The sequence below is a fragment of the Parasteatoda tepidariorum genome, chromosome 6 (genome assembly GCF_043381705.1).
Source record: "Parasteatoda tepidariorum isolate YZ-2023 chromosome 6, CAS_Ptep_4.0, whole genome shotgun sequence".
Classification (NCBI taxonomy): domain Eukaryota; kingdom Metazoa; phylum Arthropoda; class Arachnida; order Araneae; family Theridiidae; genus Parasteatoda; species Parasteatoda tepidariorum.
This window is the reverse complement of record NC_092209.1, coordinates 53741609-53759204: the sequence shown is the minus strand read 5'-3', so window position 1 is coordinate 53759204 and position 17596 is coordinate 53741609. Positions and strand designations below refer to the sequence as shown.

General features: G+C 28.3%; 2 protein-coding genes across 6 annotated transcripts in view; one reads left to right on the top strand and one right to left on the bottom strand.

The window, feature by feature from the left end:
* Positions 1 to 10: 10 nt before the first annotated feature.
* On the bottom strand, positions 11 to 6159 carry LOC107444085 (U11/U12 small nuclear ribonucleoprotein 25 kDa protein). 4 transcript variants are annotated; one of them, XM_043045102.1, is made up of 3 exons: positions 6061 to 6159; positions 4097 to 4411; positions 11 to 193 (listed from the first exon to the last, which is right to left on the bottom strand). In XM_043045102.1, the coding sequence occupies exons 1-3, from the start codon at positions 6142 to 6144 to the stop codon at positions 29 to 31; spliced, it is 564 nt and encodes a 187-aa protein (XP_042901036.1). In that variant the 5' UTR covers positions 6145 to 6159; the 3' UTR covers positions 11 to 28. The 4 variants fall into 4 exon arrangements, with proteins under 4 accessions (XP_042901036.1, XP_015913648.1, XP_015913650.1 ...); XM_016058162.3 differs by lacking the exon at positions 6061 to 6159 and adding an exon at positions 5605 to 6028; XM_016058164.3 differs by lacking the exon at positions 6061 to 6159 and adding an exon at positions 5722 to 6021.
* Positions 6160 to 6225: 66 nt separating this feature from the next.
* The window catches only part of LOC107444083 (Rabaptin-5-associated exchange factor for Rab5), a gene marked incomplete in the record, with an annotated part of 19436 nt that continues 8065 nt past the window's right edge, over positions 6226 to 17596 (top strand). Inside the window, 5 exon segments of one of the 2 annotated variants that reach the window (XM_071182372.1) lie at positions 6226 to 6424; positions 8774 to 8957; positions 11147 to 11286; positions 15144 to 15371; positions 16536 to 16763. In XM_071182372.1, the coding sequence (XP_071038473.1) occupies positions 8791 to 8957; positions 11147 to 11286; positions 15144 to 15371; positions 16536 to 16763 (763 nt within the window). 2 annotated transcript variants of the gene reach the window in all.

Below are 17596 nucleotides of genomic sequence, written 5' to 3'. Positions count from 1 at the left end.
GAGCAACATATAAAATGAGAATGCTGAATTATTTATTTCTTAATCTTTTTACAAATGTAAGCTCAGAATTATTCTGTATGTCATAAAATTTTAGAGGTTTATCATTCTCTGCCAATTTTTGCCCTGCATGATAAAGCCAGTAGGTTCTCCAGATATACCTCCAACTGATAATTCGTTCACAGCCTTCTCTTTTCTGTAGAAAAAAAGAACATTTATAAGAAATAAAAGTTTAAAGTTAAAGCACACAAAGCATAAGTAGTTATGAAATTCAATAAAATTTGCAGATACGTCTTCATATGATTTACTTTCCAATTCTTCAATAAAATTTTCATTGACCTAAAATTTAAGATTTACTTTAGAACAGAATATAGCCTTACTCATAATTTGGCACAACGTTGCTATTAATTTGGCACAACAATCGCTTTATTCATACCTAATAACTTTTATATTACTTATATATTTCTTTTTAAAGGTCAGGGATGTGTATAAACATTTATAATTAAAAAGTTGCTTAAAAGTATTAGAATAAAATTATTTCTTCATACAGAATTTATTTTAGAAAAAATAAATAGCAATTATTAGTTTAAGTACTAAAATAATTTTTTTATTTTATTTATTCATTTAAAAAATAATTATAGCCAACTGTACACGCTTAAATAAAAAAGCATTTTATTTGAAACATTCGGAAATAGGAATGACAGCTAAAATAGTTAAGCCCTAAGTATCTAAGTATGAGTAATGATAAAACCTAAATAAACATGGCTTTGGTCTGTATATATAAAAAGGCAGAGCCTTAGTAATCCTCTCACAAAGCTAGAAACCTAAAGTTTGGAACATGTGTTCTTTATGCGATAAGCAGAGAAACTAAAAAAGTTTATTTTCAATATTTTGTGATTATCAGGGTATTTCGCCTAGTTGACAATAATGCCAAATAGCACGTTTTCACCAAGATAGGAGCCTTAAATTTAGGTTATGTGTTCTTTATGAGATAATAATAAAACCTTCAACAGATTCATTTTGGTATATTGTAATTACTGGTGTAATTATCCTAATTAGCAGTAATGCTAGAGAACACGTTTTTACCAAGATTGAAGTTTCAAATTTGATCACGTATTTTCTGAAGTAGGTAGAAAAACTTTCGATATTTCGTAAACATCAGGATATTTTGTAATAATTGGAGTGATTAGCCTAATTGACAGTAATGCGACAGGATTTTTCCAATGATAAAGTTTCAAAATTGGACCATGTGTGACCTTATCAGACATAAAGAAAGACGAAAAAAGTTTGATTTCTGTATTGGTAAGTATGACGGATAATTAGTCGAAAATTGACAGTAATGTTAAATAACGTGTTTTTACCACGATAAAAGTTTTAATTTTGAAAGTATATGCTTTTAATGAGACAAAAAAACTTGATATTTTATAACTAATGAGTAAACTAAGTGTAATTAAACAAATTGACAGCTGCGTCAAATACCATGTTTCCACAAATAACCATCATGTTTTTGTCACGATTTCAACTCATTATGCTGCAATAAGTTGAATTTATGCAGACAGACAACTATACAGGACAACAAAGTAAATAAGTATAAATGGTTGGGCTGCTGGTCACGGCAGATAATTGTGAGGAAGATTTGTAACCTCCCAATTTTCACCTACAAATAATAATGAAAAGGATATAAGCCAACAGTGCCAAAGACAGCAGTAATAAGCGGAGGTCTGCAAAAGCGATGAATTTATGCAGGGGAGGACAGAGTGGTGGACTAATATGGAATACATTTTAATTTATTTAATACCATAAAAAAATTAAGGAAAATATGATTAGTGTACCTAGTAGCATAAAGCATATATATATATTGAATATCATTTGAAGAGAGAATGTTAACTTACACTTTACCCAGATCTGAATGTTTAAAATTTATCTATAGCTATTCAGTACTGGTAAAATATAATAATTTTAATAAATTTGAAAACATTACATTCCTAATTAAATCTGCAGTTTTAAACAAATATAATTTCAAATAATAAGCAAAAAAACTAACTATATAACAGGGTGCGTAGCCAAATCTTTGAATCAAAAATAAGCACTTTTTAAAAACTTTTCAAGCACTTTACAAAAATTTTCAAGCACTCAAAAAATTCATATTCAATCAATGATATTATTGAAAAACAAAAACTTTTTATAAACAGTTTTAGCGTTAAAAAAAAGAAAGAAAGAAAAGAAACAGGTGTAAATCGAAACAATCAGTACTTTCCCACATCACCGAGTGAATTCAACTTGACTCTGAACTCAGAACAAAAGTACCCTTACCCCCTACGTCAAAAAAAGTGTTAGAAGTAAAATAAAATAAGCAAGAACAAAATTAAAATAAATTAAAAAGAAAAACATTTCATAAGGATCTGATATTCTCTATCCGAATTGGAGCACTCGGGTTTCGGTTTCAAGAGTGCGCTCATGCGCAAGTCATAACGTGGGTACGACATGAAGTCCGTGTGAATGATTACGTAGCAAACTACCCATTTTTCGTGAAATGCATGGGATCCACCAGATATCACTGAAGGGAAGGAAAAAAATTATTCGAAAAAAAAAGCACTTTTTAAAAACGCCAGCTGAGAAAAGCACCTTTAAAAGCTTTTAAAAACGAAATCCCCAAAAAAGCACCTTTAAGTACTTTTTACAAACGCTACGCACCCTGTATAAGTAAAAAACTAGCTGCATAAAAAACTTCATTGCATTAGATATGAACAACAATATACATAGCTAAATGCAGTAGATTTTACAAAATAATAGAAATTTTATGTAAATTATTATGCTTTTGAATAATTAGAAAATTTTATATTTTAGTTTAGATTTTGAATAACTGCTAAAATCAACACTTTTATACTATATAGGATTAAAAAAAAGTATAGTATTACGGTTAGGCTGAATTATGGTTTAAATTAGTAACACAAACGTCATTTTTTTTAAAAATTCCAACAAGTTTTTTTTCTGACAGTAAAAATAGTGCAAGAATGTACCAGATTTTGAATTTTACTATATAATTTTATCATATTGCAATATGGGTTTCAAGGAAAATTTAGCTAAAACATTTCTTAAAAAGAGAATGAGAGAGAAATTATTAAAGCTAATAATTTCACCAATATACAAGCAATTCAAATGAATAAGTTGTTTACCACATAATAACAACTAAACGTTTCAATAGCAACCATAATTGATACATAAAAAAAAAAGAAAGCAGTAAAGTAAATTGGGGGTTAAAGAAAATAATAACATCATAATAAATGTACTGTAATAATAAGTAAGCTATAGCTGTATTAGCTGCACATAAGTAAAAATTAAAAATACTTTTGAGATGTACAAGGAAGGACACAAACTTTCATTTTTGAAGACTTTTTGGTGTGATAAATGCTTATCATGTACAGAGCACAAAATAAAAAACAAACCACCCTGAACAACTTTTGATCTAATGATCGGATATTCAGGTTCTAGAACTCAATCTAACTAAGTCAAGGGGTTGACCTCAAATATGCTAATTAATTAGTGCAGACAATTTTTTAAGTTACAAAACCAGACACAAAATCGTATTTTCTCTGAATAAACATACCTTTTCTTTTGAAGGATTCTGATTTCTATCCGCCAAAATATAGGGGGAAGCCACAATCTGGGAAATATGGTCCCCACAGTGATCTGAAGTTCGGACGCCCAAATGTTGAATTTATTTTTTTGCGTATTCTTCCATATATCAAGAAATTTTTAAGTTAATTGAAAAATGGTCAAAAATTCAAATCAGTTGATTTGATGTCATTCCTTCAAAGCATTAAAATTGGCCTTTAGTTCATGAAAACCAGATCATTAGAACAAAGGTTATTAAGACTGCTAAAATTAAATTAAATACTAAAGTATTAGTGCTAAAACAATAAAGATTTGAATTGAAATATAAATTAAAAAAAAAATTTTTTTTGCGTAATTATATCTTTTATAGGAACATCTTTGCTGCTAATCTTACGCTAGCTCCGGTTATATTGACCATTACATGCTGAGACAACAGTTCACCTGCAAACATGTTAAGTAAATAATATTATAAAACATCATTTACCAGTTTCAGTGTAACATGCCTCTGGATTGCTTTCTTTAAGTCCATAACTGTGGCTTTTGGTTCAACAACTACAGAATAAGTTTCTCCATCAGCTCTGCGAACTTTTACAGTCATGGCTCTTCCATATTCTAAAGCTAACATAGAGTTCAGTTCCTCAAGGGTAACACCCAATGGTAAGTATTGAAGTAAGGGGTCAGTTGTAATAAGTTCATTAAGACCATTTTCGACATAAGCTAAGGCTTCTTTGTGAGACATACTAGGATTTTGAGATTCCACAGACAAATCTTCATTTGTATCAGAACTCATCTTGTCATGCTACAAAAAATAAGGAATTAGAAAACAGACACAGCTTATTTTTTTAAAAATTCTACTGAAAAAAGGATCAGATATGCTATAATAACTAATATATAAAACTAAAACAGTTTAGACTTTGAGTTAAGTTTATGGAACAAAATAATAATGAAATGTTGAAATTGAATTATTTTGTCTTGAACAGTTTAGACTTTCAATTAAGTTTATAGAAAGAAAAACTAATCAAATCTTGAAATATGCTGCTTGATTGTAAACATCCAAAAATGGAGAAAATAATTTTTAAAACACTTTCTCTAAATTTGTTTAATAATTCAAGTGTTGAGCCATGGGATAAAACTACAAAAAAAAATTCCGCTATGCACTATTTTACCATTCAATAATATTGAGAAACTGTTTCGTTTTCATGCAGGAAATCTACTGAAAGTTCAGAAAAAGCCAGAACTAACACTCAGGTGGTTGAGACAGACACAAAGAGAAATAAATGGAAATGAATGGTAACAGAAAATAAGCAATAAAGAGATTCTAAAATTGAATCGGAATCTTTAAAATTTCGTAACAAACAAGGCACAAAGGGAATTTTGTGTTTGCAAAAATTTAAATATACGTATATATATATGTATATATTGAAATTATTGCAATTACAAAAATCCTTTGACACCTTGATGTTAATTGTTGTGAACAGGTATCAATATTGAAATATCCCCATGAATTTTTAAACTGCGATTTTTTTGAAAAATCATTTAGAAGTTTGTCCAGGTGTGGCTACGAGTTACGGGATATTTCCGTATCGTGATCTGTCGCACCAACTACAATCGTCAAGGTCTCAAATAGATTTTAAACTTGCAATTTTTTTAAAAAAAAACATGCTGATGTTTGCCCGGGGGTGACTACGAGTTGGTCCCTTTCTGTGATGTTTTTTTTTAGTTCCTCGCAGGCCACTGCCCGGAAGTTTCCAAGACTTGGCGATAATTCTGCCACAAATCACGATACGGAAATCTCCCCGTTGATTAGCTTTGGAGACCACGACATGGATAACTTCCTTATAACTCGTAGCCAGTCCCAGATAAATCAAAACAAATTTCTTTTTAAATTTGCAACTTTAATATCTATTTGGCAATTGTTGTTGGCGCAGCAGATCACGCTATGGAAATATTCCCCATATAAAAAACTCATTACATTAGAGTAAAACAACTAACCATGTATCTTTTTTCCAACTAGTTTTAATATTTGATAATAGATAGCTAGTCTAATAAAAAGAAATTTTTAGACTTTAATTTCTAAATTCAAAACATCCTACTACAAAATTTAATTACTTTGTTAAATGACTATGATTTCTTAAAAATCTATTCATTAATTTTCTTTAAAAGAACCATTTCTTCAAAATAGTTTCAAGCTATGTTCGTAATTCATTATCAAGATTATTTACTAAGAGAAATAAATAAGATGTTCGCCTTTACAGTTAAATGAAAATTAACACTAAATTTCTATTCGGGAAGATTTTTATACAAGCCTCAGTAATATTTTTTTCTCTCTCTTTGAAAGAACGATTTCTTTAAAATAGAGTTTCAATCAAAGTTCGTGGTTCATGAGCAAGTTTGTTTACAAACAAATCTAACGATCACAGTTACAGTCAAAACGATAACTCTACTCACATTTTTATTTTGAAAGATTTCCTTGAATCTTAAAATAAACCTTAATTTTACATAAAAATTCCACATAATTTTCTTTTCAGGCATAGATTTATTATTACAAAAATTAATTTGAATTTGAATTTTGCATATTACAATAATTTCATACTGGTGGCATTATGAAACGAACTGTCTGCTTTCTCATTGTTTGTTTCCCTTTCTATATTTGGTTTGATTTGTTTTCATTTCCCGTAATAACATTACTCATTGCTAATAAAATTTAACTAGACATGTGATTGAGCGTTATCAGGTATTATCCATAGCTATAGTATTGGAAGAAAGAAACTTTCCTTTGTACAGTTTTACTTGGAAGATCGTTATAGTGACTGTTAGTTTATCTAAAATATTTTTCTAATCTATTATGTATCATCCTGATAAGCAATTAGATTTCAAATATTTTTCAAAATGTCTTTGAAATTGTGAACTTGGAACGTTTCGTTGTAAAATTGTTTCTGAATCAACTGTGTTAAATGCTTTCAAACTGTCGCATGAAAAAAATAGCTTATTCTGTACTATTATTAACTATAGGGATTTAAAGTAGAAGCGAAAATAATTTAGATAAGAATGATTTTATTGTAACTATTTGTGTTTATAAAGGTTCAGAGTTTTATCATATTTATCTAAAACAGGGATAACCCCTTTCTTTCTTTTACCCATATTATTTTAGTTTTCAGACTGCTTTTATTTATGTTTACCAATGTTCATATTAATTCCATCTTCTTACCATTGTTTTATACCTTTTTAGGAAAGTTGAATGTATGAATTATTATTTCTTTCTCGTAAAATTATGTTTCGTTCATCAAATCAAATTTTAATATCTGAATTCAAAACATTAATATTTCTCCTGAATTCAGTAATTGTTCAAGTTTAATAGAAGAATATAAATTTAAAATATAAATACATAATAGTATAGTTCAGAAAGATATCTATTTTAATTCTAAATTTTTTATTTTTAAATTCATTATTTTTGCTTTTATGAGTGATAAGCTGCTAATTGATTCTTCTGGTGAAAGCTTTAGTGATTTGGAAGAATATTTGATAATTTGTTTAAGTTATTCATAGATTCTAAACATTGTCTTATTCAACTGTTATCTTAAAAATTAAAAAAAAAGAATGAAGATTCATTAAAGTTTGAAAACTGAGCCAAAATTTAAAAAAATTAATTAAATTTTTAATTTCATATTTAGTTTTTATTTTTCTATCGGAAGACATTTTTATGTTCGTCGCAAACATCATCGTCGAACACTTCTATTTGCAATAAATTAAAAATATATTTAATTGGCACAATCTACTACATAGACTAAACGGAAAGCTTCCTATCCACATCTCTTCTGACATTCTTGCTGTTCTCCTATCACTATCAAGGTGTAAATTCACCTCTTCACTAATGTGGGAGTGCTTCTTGCTCCTCTGTGACCTTTCTACTCGTAACAAGGTATGCCTGCATTGCGTACCTGGATATATGGATATTCATGGAAATGAGCTGGTTGACAAATTAGGCTCTAGTCCGAATTTCTGGGGCCATTAAACAACTTTAGGAATCTCTCCAACATTATTCAGGGCATTTATTTTCAAGTTCTTTGGCAAAATTGCCCAGGAGCAGTGGCACAACTCCGTTGATCAGAGACAGGCTAAAGAGCTGAATCGTGTATGTCCTAGTGTACGTGTACGTCAAAAATAGCTTCCTAAACTAAACAGGAACAGTTTGAAGAAAATCATTAGTCTTCTCACTGGACACTACACGCTCAGGAGACACCTATACATAATGAGTGTTTTATCTGATCCTCTTTATCGAGGTTGTCATCTTGAGGAGGAGACCTCACATATACTTTGCGATTTGAGGTATATTCTGCTCAAAGATTTGAGCATTTAGGCAACATTGCATTAAGGCCTCGGAACTGCAAGATATGCCTGTCAGGTGTTTGCTGAACTTTATTTCAGCTATAAAGCTTTCTTGTTAATCATGATTTAGGGTTTGGGTACAATAGACCTCTGGTCGATGTGCCCTGCTCTTTGGAGTTACTCAACCTAAGTCTAAATGGAAAGCTTTTGATCAAAAAAAGACAGTTTGAAAAAAAAATTGATTTTTTTCTTAGTTTTTTATTTTAATGTAATACTAATATAACAATTTATAAGCATTCAGTTTTTAAAAGTGATGTGAATTATTCATATGAATAGAATATGAATGAAACATACAAATTGTTTTTATTTATTTTTTTTTTAAAAACTTGTGTGTTCAATTTTTTCTGGAATTGCTTGGATTTAGTTTTAAAACACTGGTTGCATTTTTTAAAACTTTTTTTGTCTGGCTACAAGTTTACATTATTTGACATGTACCACTTTCATTAACTCCCATTTTTGCAAGAAAAGGTTTAGAATTAAAAGTGAATAAGTAAATTTAAAAAGAAACATGCTTTTTTTTATTCTGAAATTATTCATATTCCATCATGTTAAAGTGATTGGAATGAATAAAGAAGTTTAACTCAAATATATATAAAATTATTCCAATAAAACATTACTTGCATATTTATTTTTATTTATATTTTTTGAAAAATATGTGTTGTTTTAGATATGCAATTAACAGATTTTTATTAATTTATTGATCTCCAAATTAGTGAAGTGTATAGCTTAGTTTTGCAACTAATAGTAATCTAATGATTTATATTTTAATTTCTAGGAAATTTATTTGTCATTATGTCCTTCTCTGGTAAAAGCAAGCATATAGGAACACTTCAAACAACAGATTTAATGTGTAAAAATGATTGTGGATTTTTTGGTAATCCAGAATGGCAAGGATACTGCTCTAAATGCTATAGAGAGCTCAATCAAAAAAGCCTTCTTCGAAAAAAGCCTTCAAAAAAGTGAGACTTGATTTTAAATTATTTGTAGATATTTCCATGTGTAATCAAATGATAAATTTTTTCATGAAGCAGGGTATTTTTTATCATTTAACTAGTAATTATTACTTTTTTGAAATTAAATTGATGCTGACTTAAAGTACACTAATTTTTAGTAGTATTAAACTTACCATTTTTTTTTAAATATTTTATGTTTAAATTATTTAAATTTACCAACCTATTATTAAAAATTACTTTTTTAATTTATATTTAAAATTGACATTTCATTAAAACTTGATATTTGATTTAAATAATTATTGTGTAAATAATATTCATTTTTTAACTAAATTTAGGCAATTTTAAGACGTAAATTTTTAAATTTTTTTTGAAGTATAAAAACATCTATGCTCGCATTAATTCTTGTATCTATCTACTAACATGGTCGATCTGTTGCCAGCAGTAACAACCAATTGAATAAGCAAATAAACTATCCTGCATTTTTTGTTTAATTAACAGGTTATTTGTGAAATTTTCAATTTGCTTGTGATTTTGATTGCTATAGAGAATATTAACAACCAGACAATGAAGTAGAATCAAATTAGACACAGAATTTTAATAACAGATTATCAACATACATCCTTTCTTCACAAATACGCATTGTAATTTCTTTCATTGTAACTTCTCGTCAATAATATTTCATGTGTGAGCACCTTGTTACCATTTACAACCATAATATTGCTGCCATGGACAACTAGTCAAATTTTCTTTTTTGATGTAGCTAAGTTAACTGTTAGTCAATCATAAAGCCAAAGCGTGTTCTTTTTTGTCCTGAATATAAACAACACAATGAGTGTACTTACTTTCAGTGTTCTATTTTTCTTTTTTTCAACTATGCAAATAAAAAAATTACTGAAAAGTAACTAACTAATAAGAATAAACTGGTTCATTGCACAAATTAGAGTTGATTACTAACAAAATAATTAGTAATATTCTCTGTTTTGCTTTCTTATTCACACATGCTTTTTGAAAGTGTTCTAACTTATCAACTGTATCAAAAAAAAATTATTCGAATTTTCATTTTGCACTGCAAAAGAATTTACAGTTGTAATTGTTTCATAATCATCTATCAGAGGAAGGTAAACCAAACTATTTGCTAGCTTAATTTAGAAAAAATTTTAGCTTAACACATCTTCACCTGTAAAAATGCAATTCAACAGTACCAAGTTCTCAGAATAACCTATGAGAGTGTGGGAGAAATGACTACCCATATCGAACAAAGTATATATCAATATGGATGGTCATTTCTCAGGAAAACACACTTCCTTAAATTCACATATATGAAAACTTCTATTCATATTAGAGTACAAAAGGTATTATGCTGTTTCCTGTGATTCCCCCTCCCTCGCAACAGATTCGTTTCATACATTTCTCTCTCTTGGCTGCTGTATTGTTGCAATTATCAACACTCATTCAAAAAACCTGTTTTTATAGATATGCTTCTAATCCCACTTGCCACACAGGGGAGCCTGTTTGGTGAAACCGAGCAAATTTAAGGCAGAGTGTGCACTTCTTGTTTTTCAGTGGCGTCATCCTATAGCCAAGAATTCGACTTCAGCCACACACACTCGTCACAGCCCGTTTTATAGGGCGGAACCATTCACACATTCATCCACTGATCTTAATTTTGACCTCAATTAGAGAACATCGATCTCCAATCCAGAACCCCCAGAGGTTTTGATTTGTTTTGAGAACATGGAGGACTTTTGTGACTCGACAGATTTAACGTGCATCAGTCACTTTACTACACGGGGAGTCTTCGTCTGGCGGGGTTCGAACCCCTGAACTCTCAGACATGTGCCCAGTGCCCTATCGATTAGGCTATCCCGACCGTTTTTATAGATATAGAATGGTGAATGATAACTTTCTTACCTGTCAGAGGGAAAATTAATTTTCTGTCCACATTAAAAGCAAAATATTTTCCAAGGGTAATGAAGTTTGTGTTCACCTTAAAAGTTAGTTCACGTTAAGCATGTTCATGTTAAAAGTAGTTTAAAGCTTTATATCTGTATCAAATTTAACGGGGAATCAAAAATTAGTTCCCGTTCAAATAAATTCACATTAACAAGGTTCGATTGTATATCTGGTATGTTTTTTTACTCGATATCAAGCTTTAAATTTGAAAGTATTTTATATTTTTTTCAATTGTAATTTAGAGTTCAGCGAAGCTACAGTGATGTGCAAGACAGTACACTCAGTTTAGGTTTCTCAAAATTTGAAGAAAAAAAGAAACAGCAAACTGAAAAACGTGCCAATACACTGAAGACTATTATAAAAAGAGGTCATACACTGAAAGGTATTTTACTTTCATCACTTATATATTTTGAAAATGTAATTCTAATTCAAAATGTTTTTAAATCTAAAATTTGTACTACTTTTCTAATGTATGAGTTGGTAAAATATAATTGTAAGTACAGTAGAGAACCATTTATCCGGTATCCAGATAACCGGGAAACCAGAAAACCGGGAAAATTTTTGATCGGTTTTCCCGCCATTTTAAACTAGAACAATTATGAAAAAAAGCGGAAATGAACTCATCCTTGAAGCTGAGTAGAGGAAAATGTAAGGAAGGGGAGAATTTTTTCCCCCGTTTACTCAGAGAAACGTCATTTCCTCCGTGACCTTGAAGGCAGGGAAGGGAGGAATGTTTTATTTTCTCCTTTAGGCCGTCAATCAAGCTCAAGGGTGTGGCATGCTGATTTCGTTTTCTGTTTAATTTACGAGGGGGGGTAGGGAAAATGCATTGCATGCATATCAGTGAACAGAAGATGAAAAAGAAAAATATATTTATCTATTTGACATCGGTTAATAAAAATAAAATCTTTTTCTTCTGAATAAATTCAAGTGCGGTTTCATTTGCAAGTTTTTATTGATGTGGAATCACATCTGCTGTAATTAAATATCGAGTTTTTATCAACAACAAAAAAATAATAATAATAAGAGGAGAATTGTTTATTAATTTAAACATAGGATTATTTTAAGAAGCAGATTTTAGTTTTGTTTTTCTGATTCCACTACGTTTGATTTTTTTTTCTTTCTTTTCACAATAAATTTTGCACTCAATAAATTAATTCTTTTTACTCAGAAATTTTATCATTAGATTTTTTTTTAAAATTCCGTTGATCTTGCCTTGTTCCGGGTTTCAATATTTATGCTAGTGCCTTTTTTAACTATCGTTTCGGTTCGATAATTTTCAAGTGTTTTTAATTAGATTAATAAGTTTTCCTTTTATTTTATCGTTTCCCCCGTATAATTAGGTACGAAATATATCGCGTTATTTAACCTTTGGTTTTGTTTATATTAGTTAATTTAGGAATTGTAATTATTTTTAGAAAATAAATACGAGAATTTTGTATTTTTTAATCTTGTTTTTCTTGTCTAAACTTGCAAATTTTTTTATTCTTTTAAATATTATTTTTTTACCATTTTTTTTCTTTTTAATGTTAAGAGTACTTTTCTTTTTTCTCTTACTTTATGCATTACACTTTTTCCTTGTAATTCGGGTTCGATAAAACATCGATTAACGACACTTTTTGGTCGATCCAGAAAACCGGGAAATTCAGACATCCGGGATAGCGATGGTCCCGAGCATCCCGGATAATTGGTTCTCTACTGTATTAAAAAAAACTGCAAATATTACTGTTCATTATGATAACTTTGAAATTGTAAGTAAAGCTTAAAAAATTTTATGAGATTAAAAAAAAAAGTTTTTTGTTTGTATTGCATTGTCTCTTCTAAATATGCTAAATTTTTGATTGTTTTAATTACTAAAATGTTAATCTCAAAGATTAATGTGTGTGATTTTAAATATGAAATACTTTGATTTTTATTATGTCTTTCATTAAATTTATCATTATTTTGATTACTTTCAAAATAATAAAATTTATTTATTTAGTTTAGATTTAGCTAAATTAGTTTGTTTGCAATTTTTATTTCTAGTTTTTTTTCATTTTTAATACTTTTTTACATTAAATCCTATAAATTTTTAACATCAAGATAAATTCAAATCTCAATTTTGCTATGTATATGGAGGTCTACAAAAAAAAAAAAAAAAAAAAAAAAAAAAAAAAAAAAAAACTCAAATCTAGCATATTGTGGAATGGAAAGTAGTGTAACAACCATTTGTTTTTAGCGTGGATGTCACTGAGGCCCAGTTTTTTAGGGAGACAATGTTTAATTACACTATCCAGATAGTTTCCGAAATTTCATGTACAGTATTGTCCTGATTATCCGAGTTAATATGGAACACAACTAACTCGGATAACCAAAAAACTTGGTTAAAGCAAAGAGAATAAAAAAGGAAAGAAAAAGCGTAGGTTTTAAATGTAATATATTTAACAAATACAAAATTTATACGAGTACACCACATACAATTCATATTATAATTAAAATAAAAACACTTAAAGAGTTTTTACTTAAAAAAGTTCTTAGTTGTTTTTTGTTTTACATTACTTAAGCGCTTTTGTGCAGCAATATTTTACCATTCTTTTAGGGACAACAGTAAGGCTGGTGTCGCCTCTTCTTGTTGTTCGATGTATTCAGTAGCACTTTCAATAGCGTTTAGTCCATCTGTATGAGAGATTTTTATATGTTGATTTTCATCGTCGCTGTCTCTTCATCACCTTCTCTAGATTCATTTTCATTATTGACAATGTTAACGATCATTTCATAAGATAAAGTTGTTGGATTTCGTTTTCTTGAGTGCTTGGAAGATAAAATTTATATATTTTTTTCGGGGGTAGCTTTAAAAATAAAAAATAAACTAGAACAAAAAATTCCCTGAACTATTTTATAGCTCGGTTAAAACAGAAACTCGGATAATTGGTACTCTACGGTATTAGAAAAATAATTCTTAAATCTGCAAAAAGATAATTATTTTTGTCTTTTTGTTTTTTTTATTTTATTTTAATGGCTTTAAAGCAATGACAATTCCTCAATTTTTTTTATTTATCTGAAATATTGAGGGGGACTTATAAAGATTTGTAACTATTCAAGGGGACGTATATCCACTGTCCCCTATGCCCATAGCTCTTAAGAAATTGAAAACAAGTTTTGTTTTTATTTTAATAGTATCTAAAAATGAATACATTGATCATAAGTTTAGTATACAATTTTGTTGTACACACCATTATAAAAGCTAAAATGATTTTACGCATCGACATAACATTCAAATATGCCAAATTAAATAACCTTATCATATTATATTTAAGTTACAATGAATCAGGTTCAGTTTTGCTCCTTGAGCCAGAGATTACACAACACTGTTAATCCTCTTTGTGTTTGAACAGGGAACTTTGTGAAAGCAATGAGACAATCTAAACTGTTTTAAAAACAAAGATTTTTTAAGAAGAATTCATTTTTAGATACTAATCATTAAGTTAAGTGTTCATAATATTCATAGGTAATTTATTAGTTGAATGTTACATTGAAAGAAGAAAAAAAAACTCTCTCTGAAATATACAGATTTACAAGTTAAAAAAAGAGGTAAAATTTTATTAAAATATTGGGAGCCAACAACAATATTTTAGATCACTTGAATACATTTAATAATTTTATCTGGTATTTTTATTGCTTCTTTATATTACATTTCTTTTGTTTTTACCTTCTTCATTTTAAAAGGTGCTTATTTTTGATTTACGTTTTTTAAAAGCCCTTAAAGGTTGCTTTTTTTTATTTGGTGTTTGTAAAAAGTGCTTAATTTTTTATCTTCTAAAAAGAGATTTTTTCTTTGCTGTATCGATTGTCGTTCTAAATGACAAAAAATTTATGATTTTTATAATTTTCTCTGCAATATTTATCAGAAACTAGTAATTTTATCATGATTATGTAAAGTTTTTGAAAATGTTTTTGAATTTTATTGATTTTATGTTTTCAAATTAAGAACTTTAAACGATAGAAAAAAATCATTTTTGTTACTGCACAGATCCTAGTTATGATTTTTTTTTTTTTTTTGGAAAGTGATTAAAAATATTTTTTGAGTACTTAAAAAGTACTTAAAAGGTGCTTATTTTTTGTTGAAAAATCATGCTACTGTTTTAATTGATTTCAGAGAAACAAAATAAAATTTTTTTAGATTGCTTTCACACACAACTTAAAAGCACAATGATTAAATTATTCATACTTCATAATTATTAATACTTGGTCTATTTTCAGAAAGTAACTCTCAGTCTCCTTCAAAGGATGTTTTTCCAGCTGGTGATTCCTTAAGTAAAGATTTACAAATTAAAGACTCTGTCATAAAGGATGTGTCTAAATTTATGAAGCAGCAAATGGATGTTATGCAAAAATATTATGACAAATCTATTGATGAACAAGCTGAAGCTATGCATGACTATTACAACTTCATGTTTAACAGAGCTGAAACACATAATGCTTATAAAGGTATAAAAGCTTTCTTTAGAAAAAGACATTTTTAAATTAAAATTAATTTTTTTTTCTGAATTAGGCAAAATTATTTGTATCTGTTTAAAAAAGTTAATAGTATTTTTAAATGACTCGAATAATTCAGTCATTTTGAATTAAAAATTCTGTCATAAAGAATGTGTCTAAATTCATGAAGTAGCTAATGGGTGTTATACATAAATAATATGACAAATTTATTGAGGAACAGGCTGAAGCTCTGCATAACTGTTATAGTTTAATGTTTAACCGAGCTGAAATTCATAGTGCTTATAAAAGTGTATAGGCATTCTTGAGAAGAAAAAAAAATTGTAATGAAAATTAATCATTTTTTCCTTAATTAGGCAAAATTTTCTTATAGCATTTTTAAATGACATGAATAATTCAGTCAGTTTTAGTTAAAAATTCTGTCATGAAAAATGTGTCCAAATTCATGAAGTAGCATATGGATGTTATACAAAAATAATATGACAAATTCATTGAGGAACAGGCTGAAGCTCTGCTTAACTGTTATAGTTTAATGTTTAACCAAGCTGAAAGTCATATTGCTTATAAAGGTATAATTACATTCTTGAGAAAAGGAACTTGTAAATATTAGGTAATATCTGTGATATAAAATAGTTTATAGTATCAACTGTTCTGGCCACATATAATTAAAATAACTTTTTCTCTCAAATTTTAAGTTTGATCCCCACACTATTGTGAACAGTGTCTATTCTTTTTTCTTTTTACTGGTATAATTTATTGGACATCAAGTAATTTAATAAAATATCTTTAAAATTTTCACTTTTAACTACTGAGTAAACTTTTTAACCAAATAATATTTAAAGCTTTTTTTTTCCAAGCTGAGAAATTTTATGATCTAATATATACATTGCTCTTAATAAAAATTTATCAATTGATGGCTTTTTATCTATTTTTACAAATTTTTTAAATTTTAAGTTTAAATTGGTCAACAAAACAAATGTTGGTATGACTTATAATATTTGTTGGATATTTTACCGTAAAAAGAAGTTTTAATAAAAAAGCAATCTATTTTATAATAAATTAATTGTTTCATTTTGTTATGATATATTTCAAGTGACATATGGAATAATTTATTATAATTTGAACAGTTTTTCTTACTTACTTTTACTCCTTTTTTAGATATGTCCCCTGAACAGATAGATTTACTACTTGACAAAATAGAAGAGCAGCTAATGAGTCATATGCACAGAAATATAACTCATCAGATCACATCAGAATATGAAGAGAAAGACTTAGCTTTACAAAAGAGAATTCGAAATTTAAATTGGATAACACCACAACATTTAGGCCTAGATATCAAAGAAAATAGCCCAGAAGTTCGAGACTTGATAGACAAAGCCATCACAGGTAATTTATCTTTGTAATTTGTACCTAATTATAACCATCGTTTATTTTTTTTTAAAGAATGTACTTTGTAATAATATTCATTATGTATGATATTCAATGTGTATTGTATAATCTTTTTTGACTTGAAGTATATTTTAATTCATTAAGTTCAATTATGTGCTAATTGTGAATTATATATTGAAGTGGAGAATAACTATGACTAATTAAGTAATATTATAAATACCAATCAGAAACTTTAATTTGACGTTGTTCTTATGTTACTAAATTTTGACTCTATTATATTTTAAGTCATAAAAAAATTTAGGTATTTTGGAATATATATCAGGGGTTTCCAACTTACATGAGGCCTGGGGCCCCAATTAAAAAAACCAGTCAAATGGCAGGCCACAACTTTATCAAAATTTTATATAGGACGCTTTTATGTTTGAAAGAGCCCTAAATATTACTGTCAGATTTTTATCAAGTTATACAAAACAAAAGTATTGAATTACAAATTAAAATAAGAAGTAGATTTTAAAAAATATTTAATTGCATATTGAAAAATTCTGGCTACAAAATTTACAAATGTAAATAATTTCGTCCGAAATGAGTGGTTTAAAAAAGTTAAATCTGAGAATTTCTTTGAGATACACGCTTTCTGATACACGCATGATAAATTATATTCACAAAAAAAAAAACGAAATAAAAAAGAGCAACATACACGATTATTTTTGTATTACAGTGTAACGTCCCATATCCGGACGTCCCTTTTCCGGAAGGGTCAATTTCCCGGACACTTTTTAACAATCAAAATAAACAAACATTTCTTCATCTTCCCCACTCTCTTACTTTAG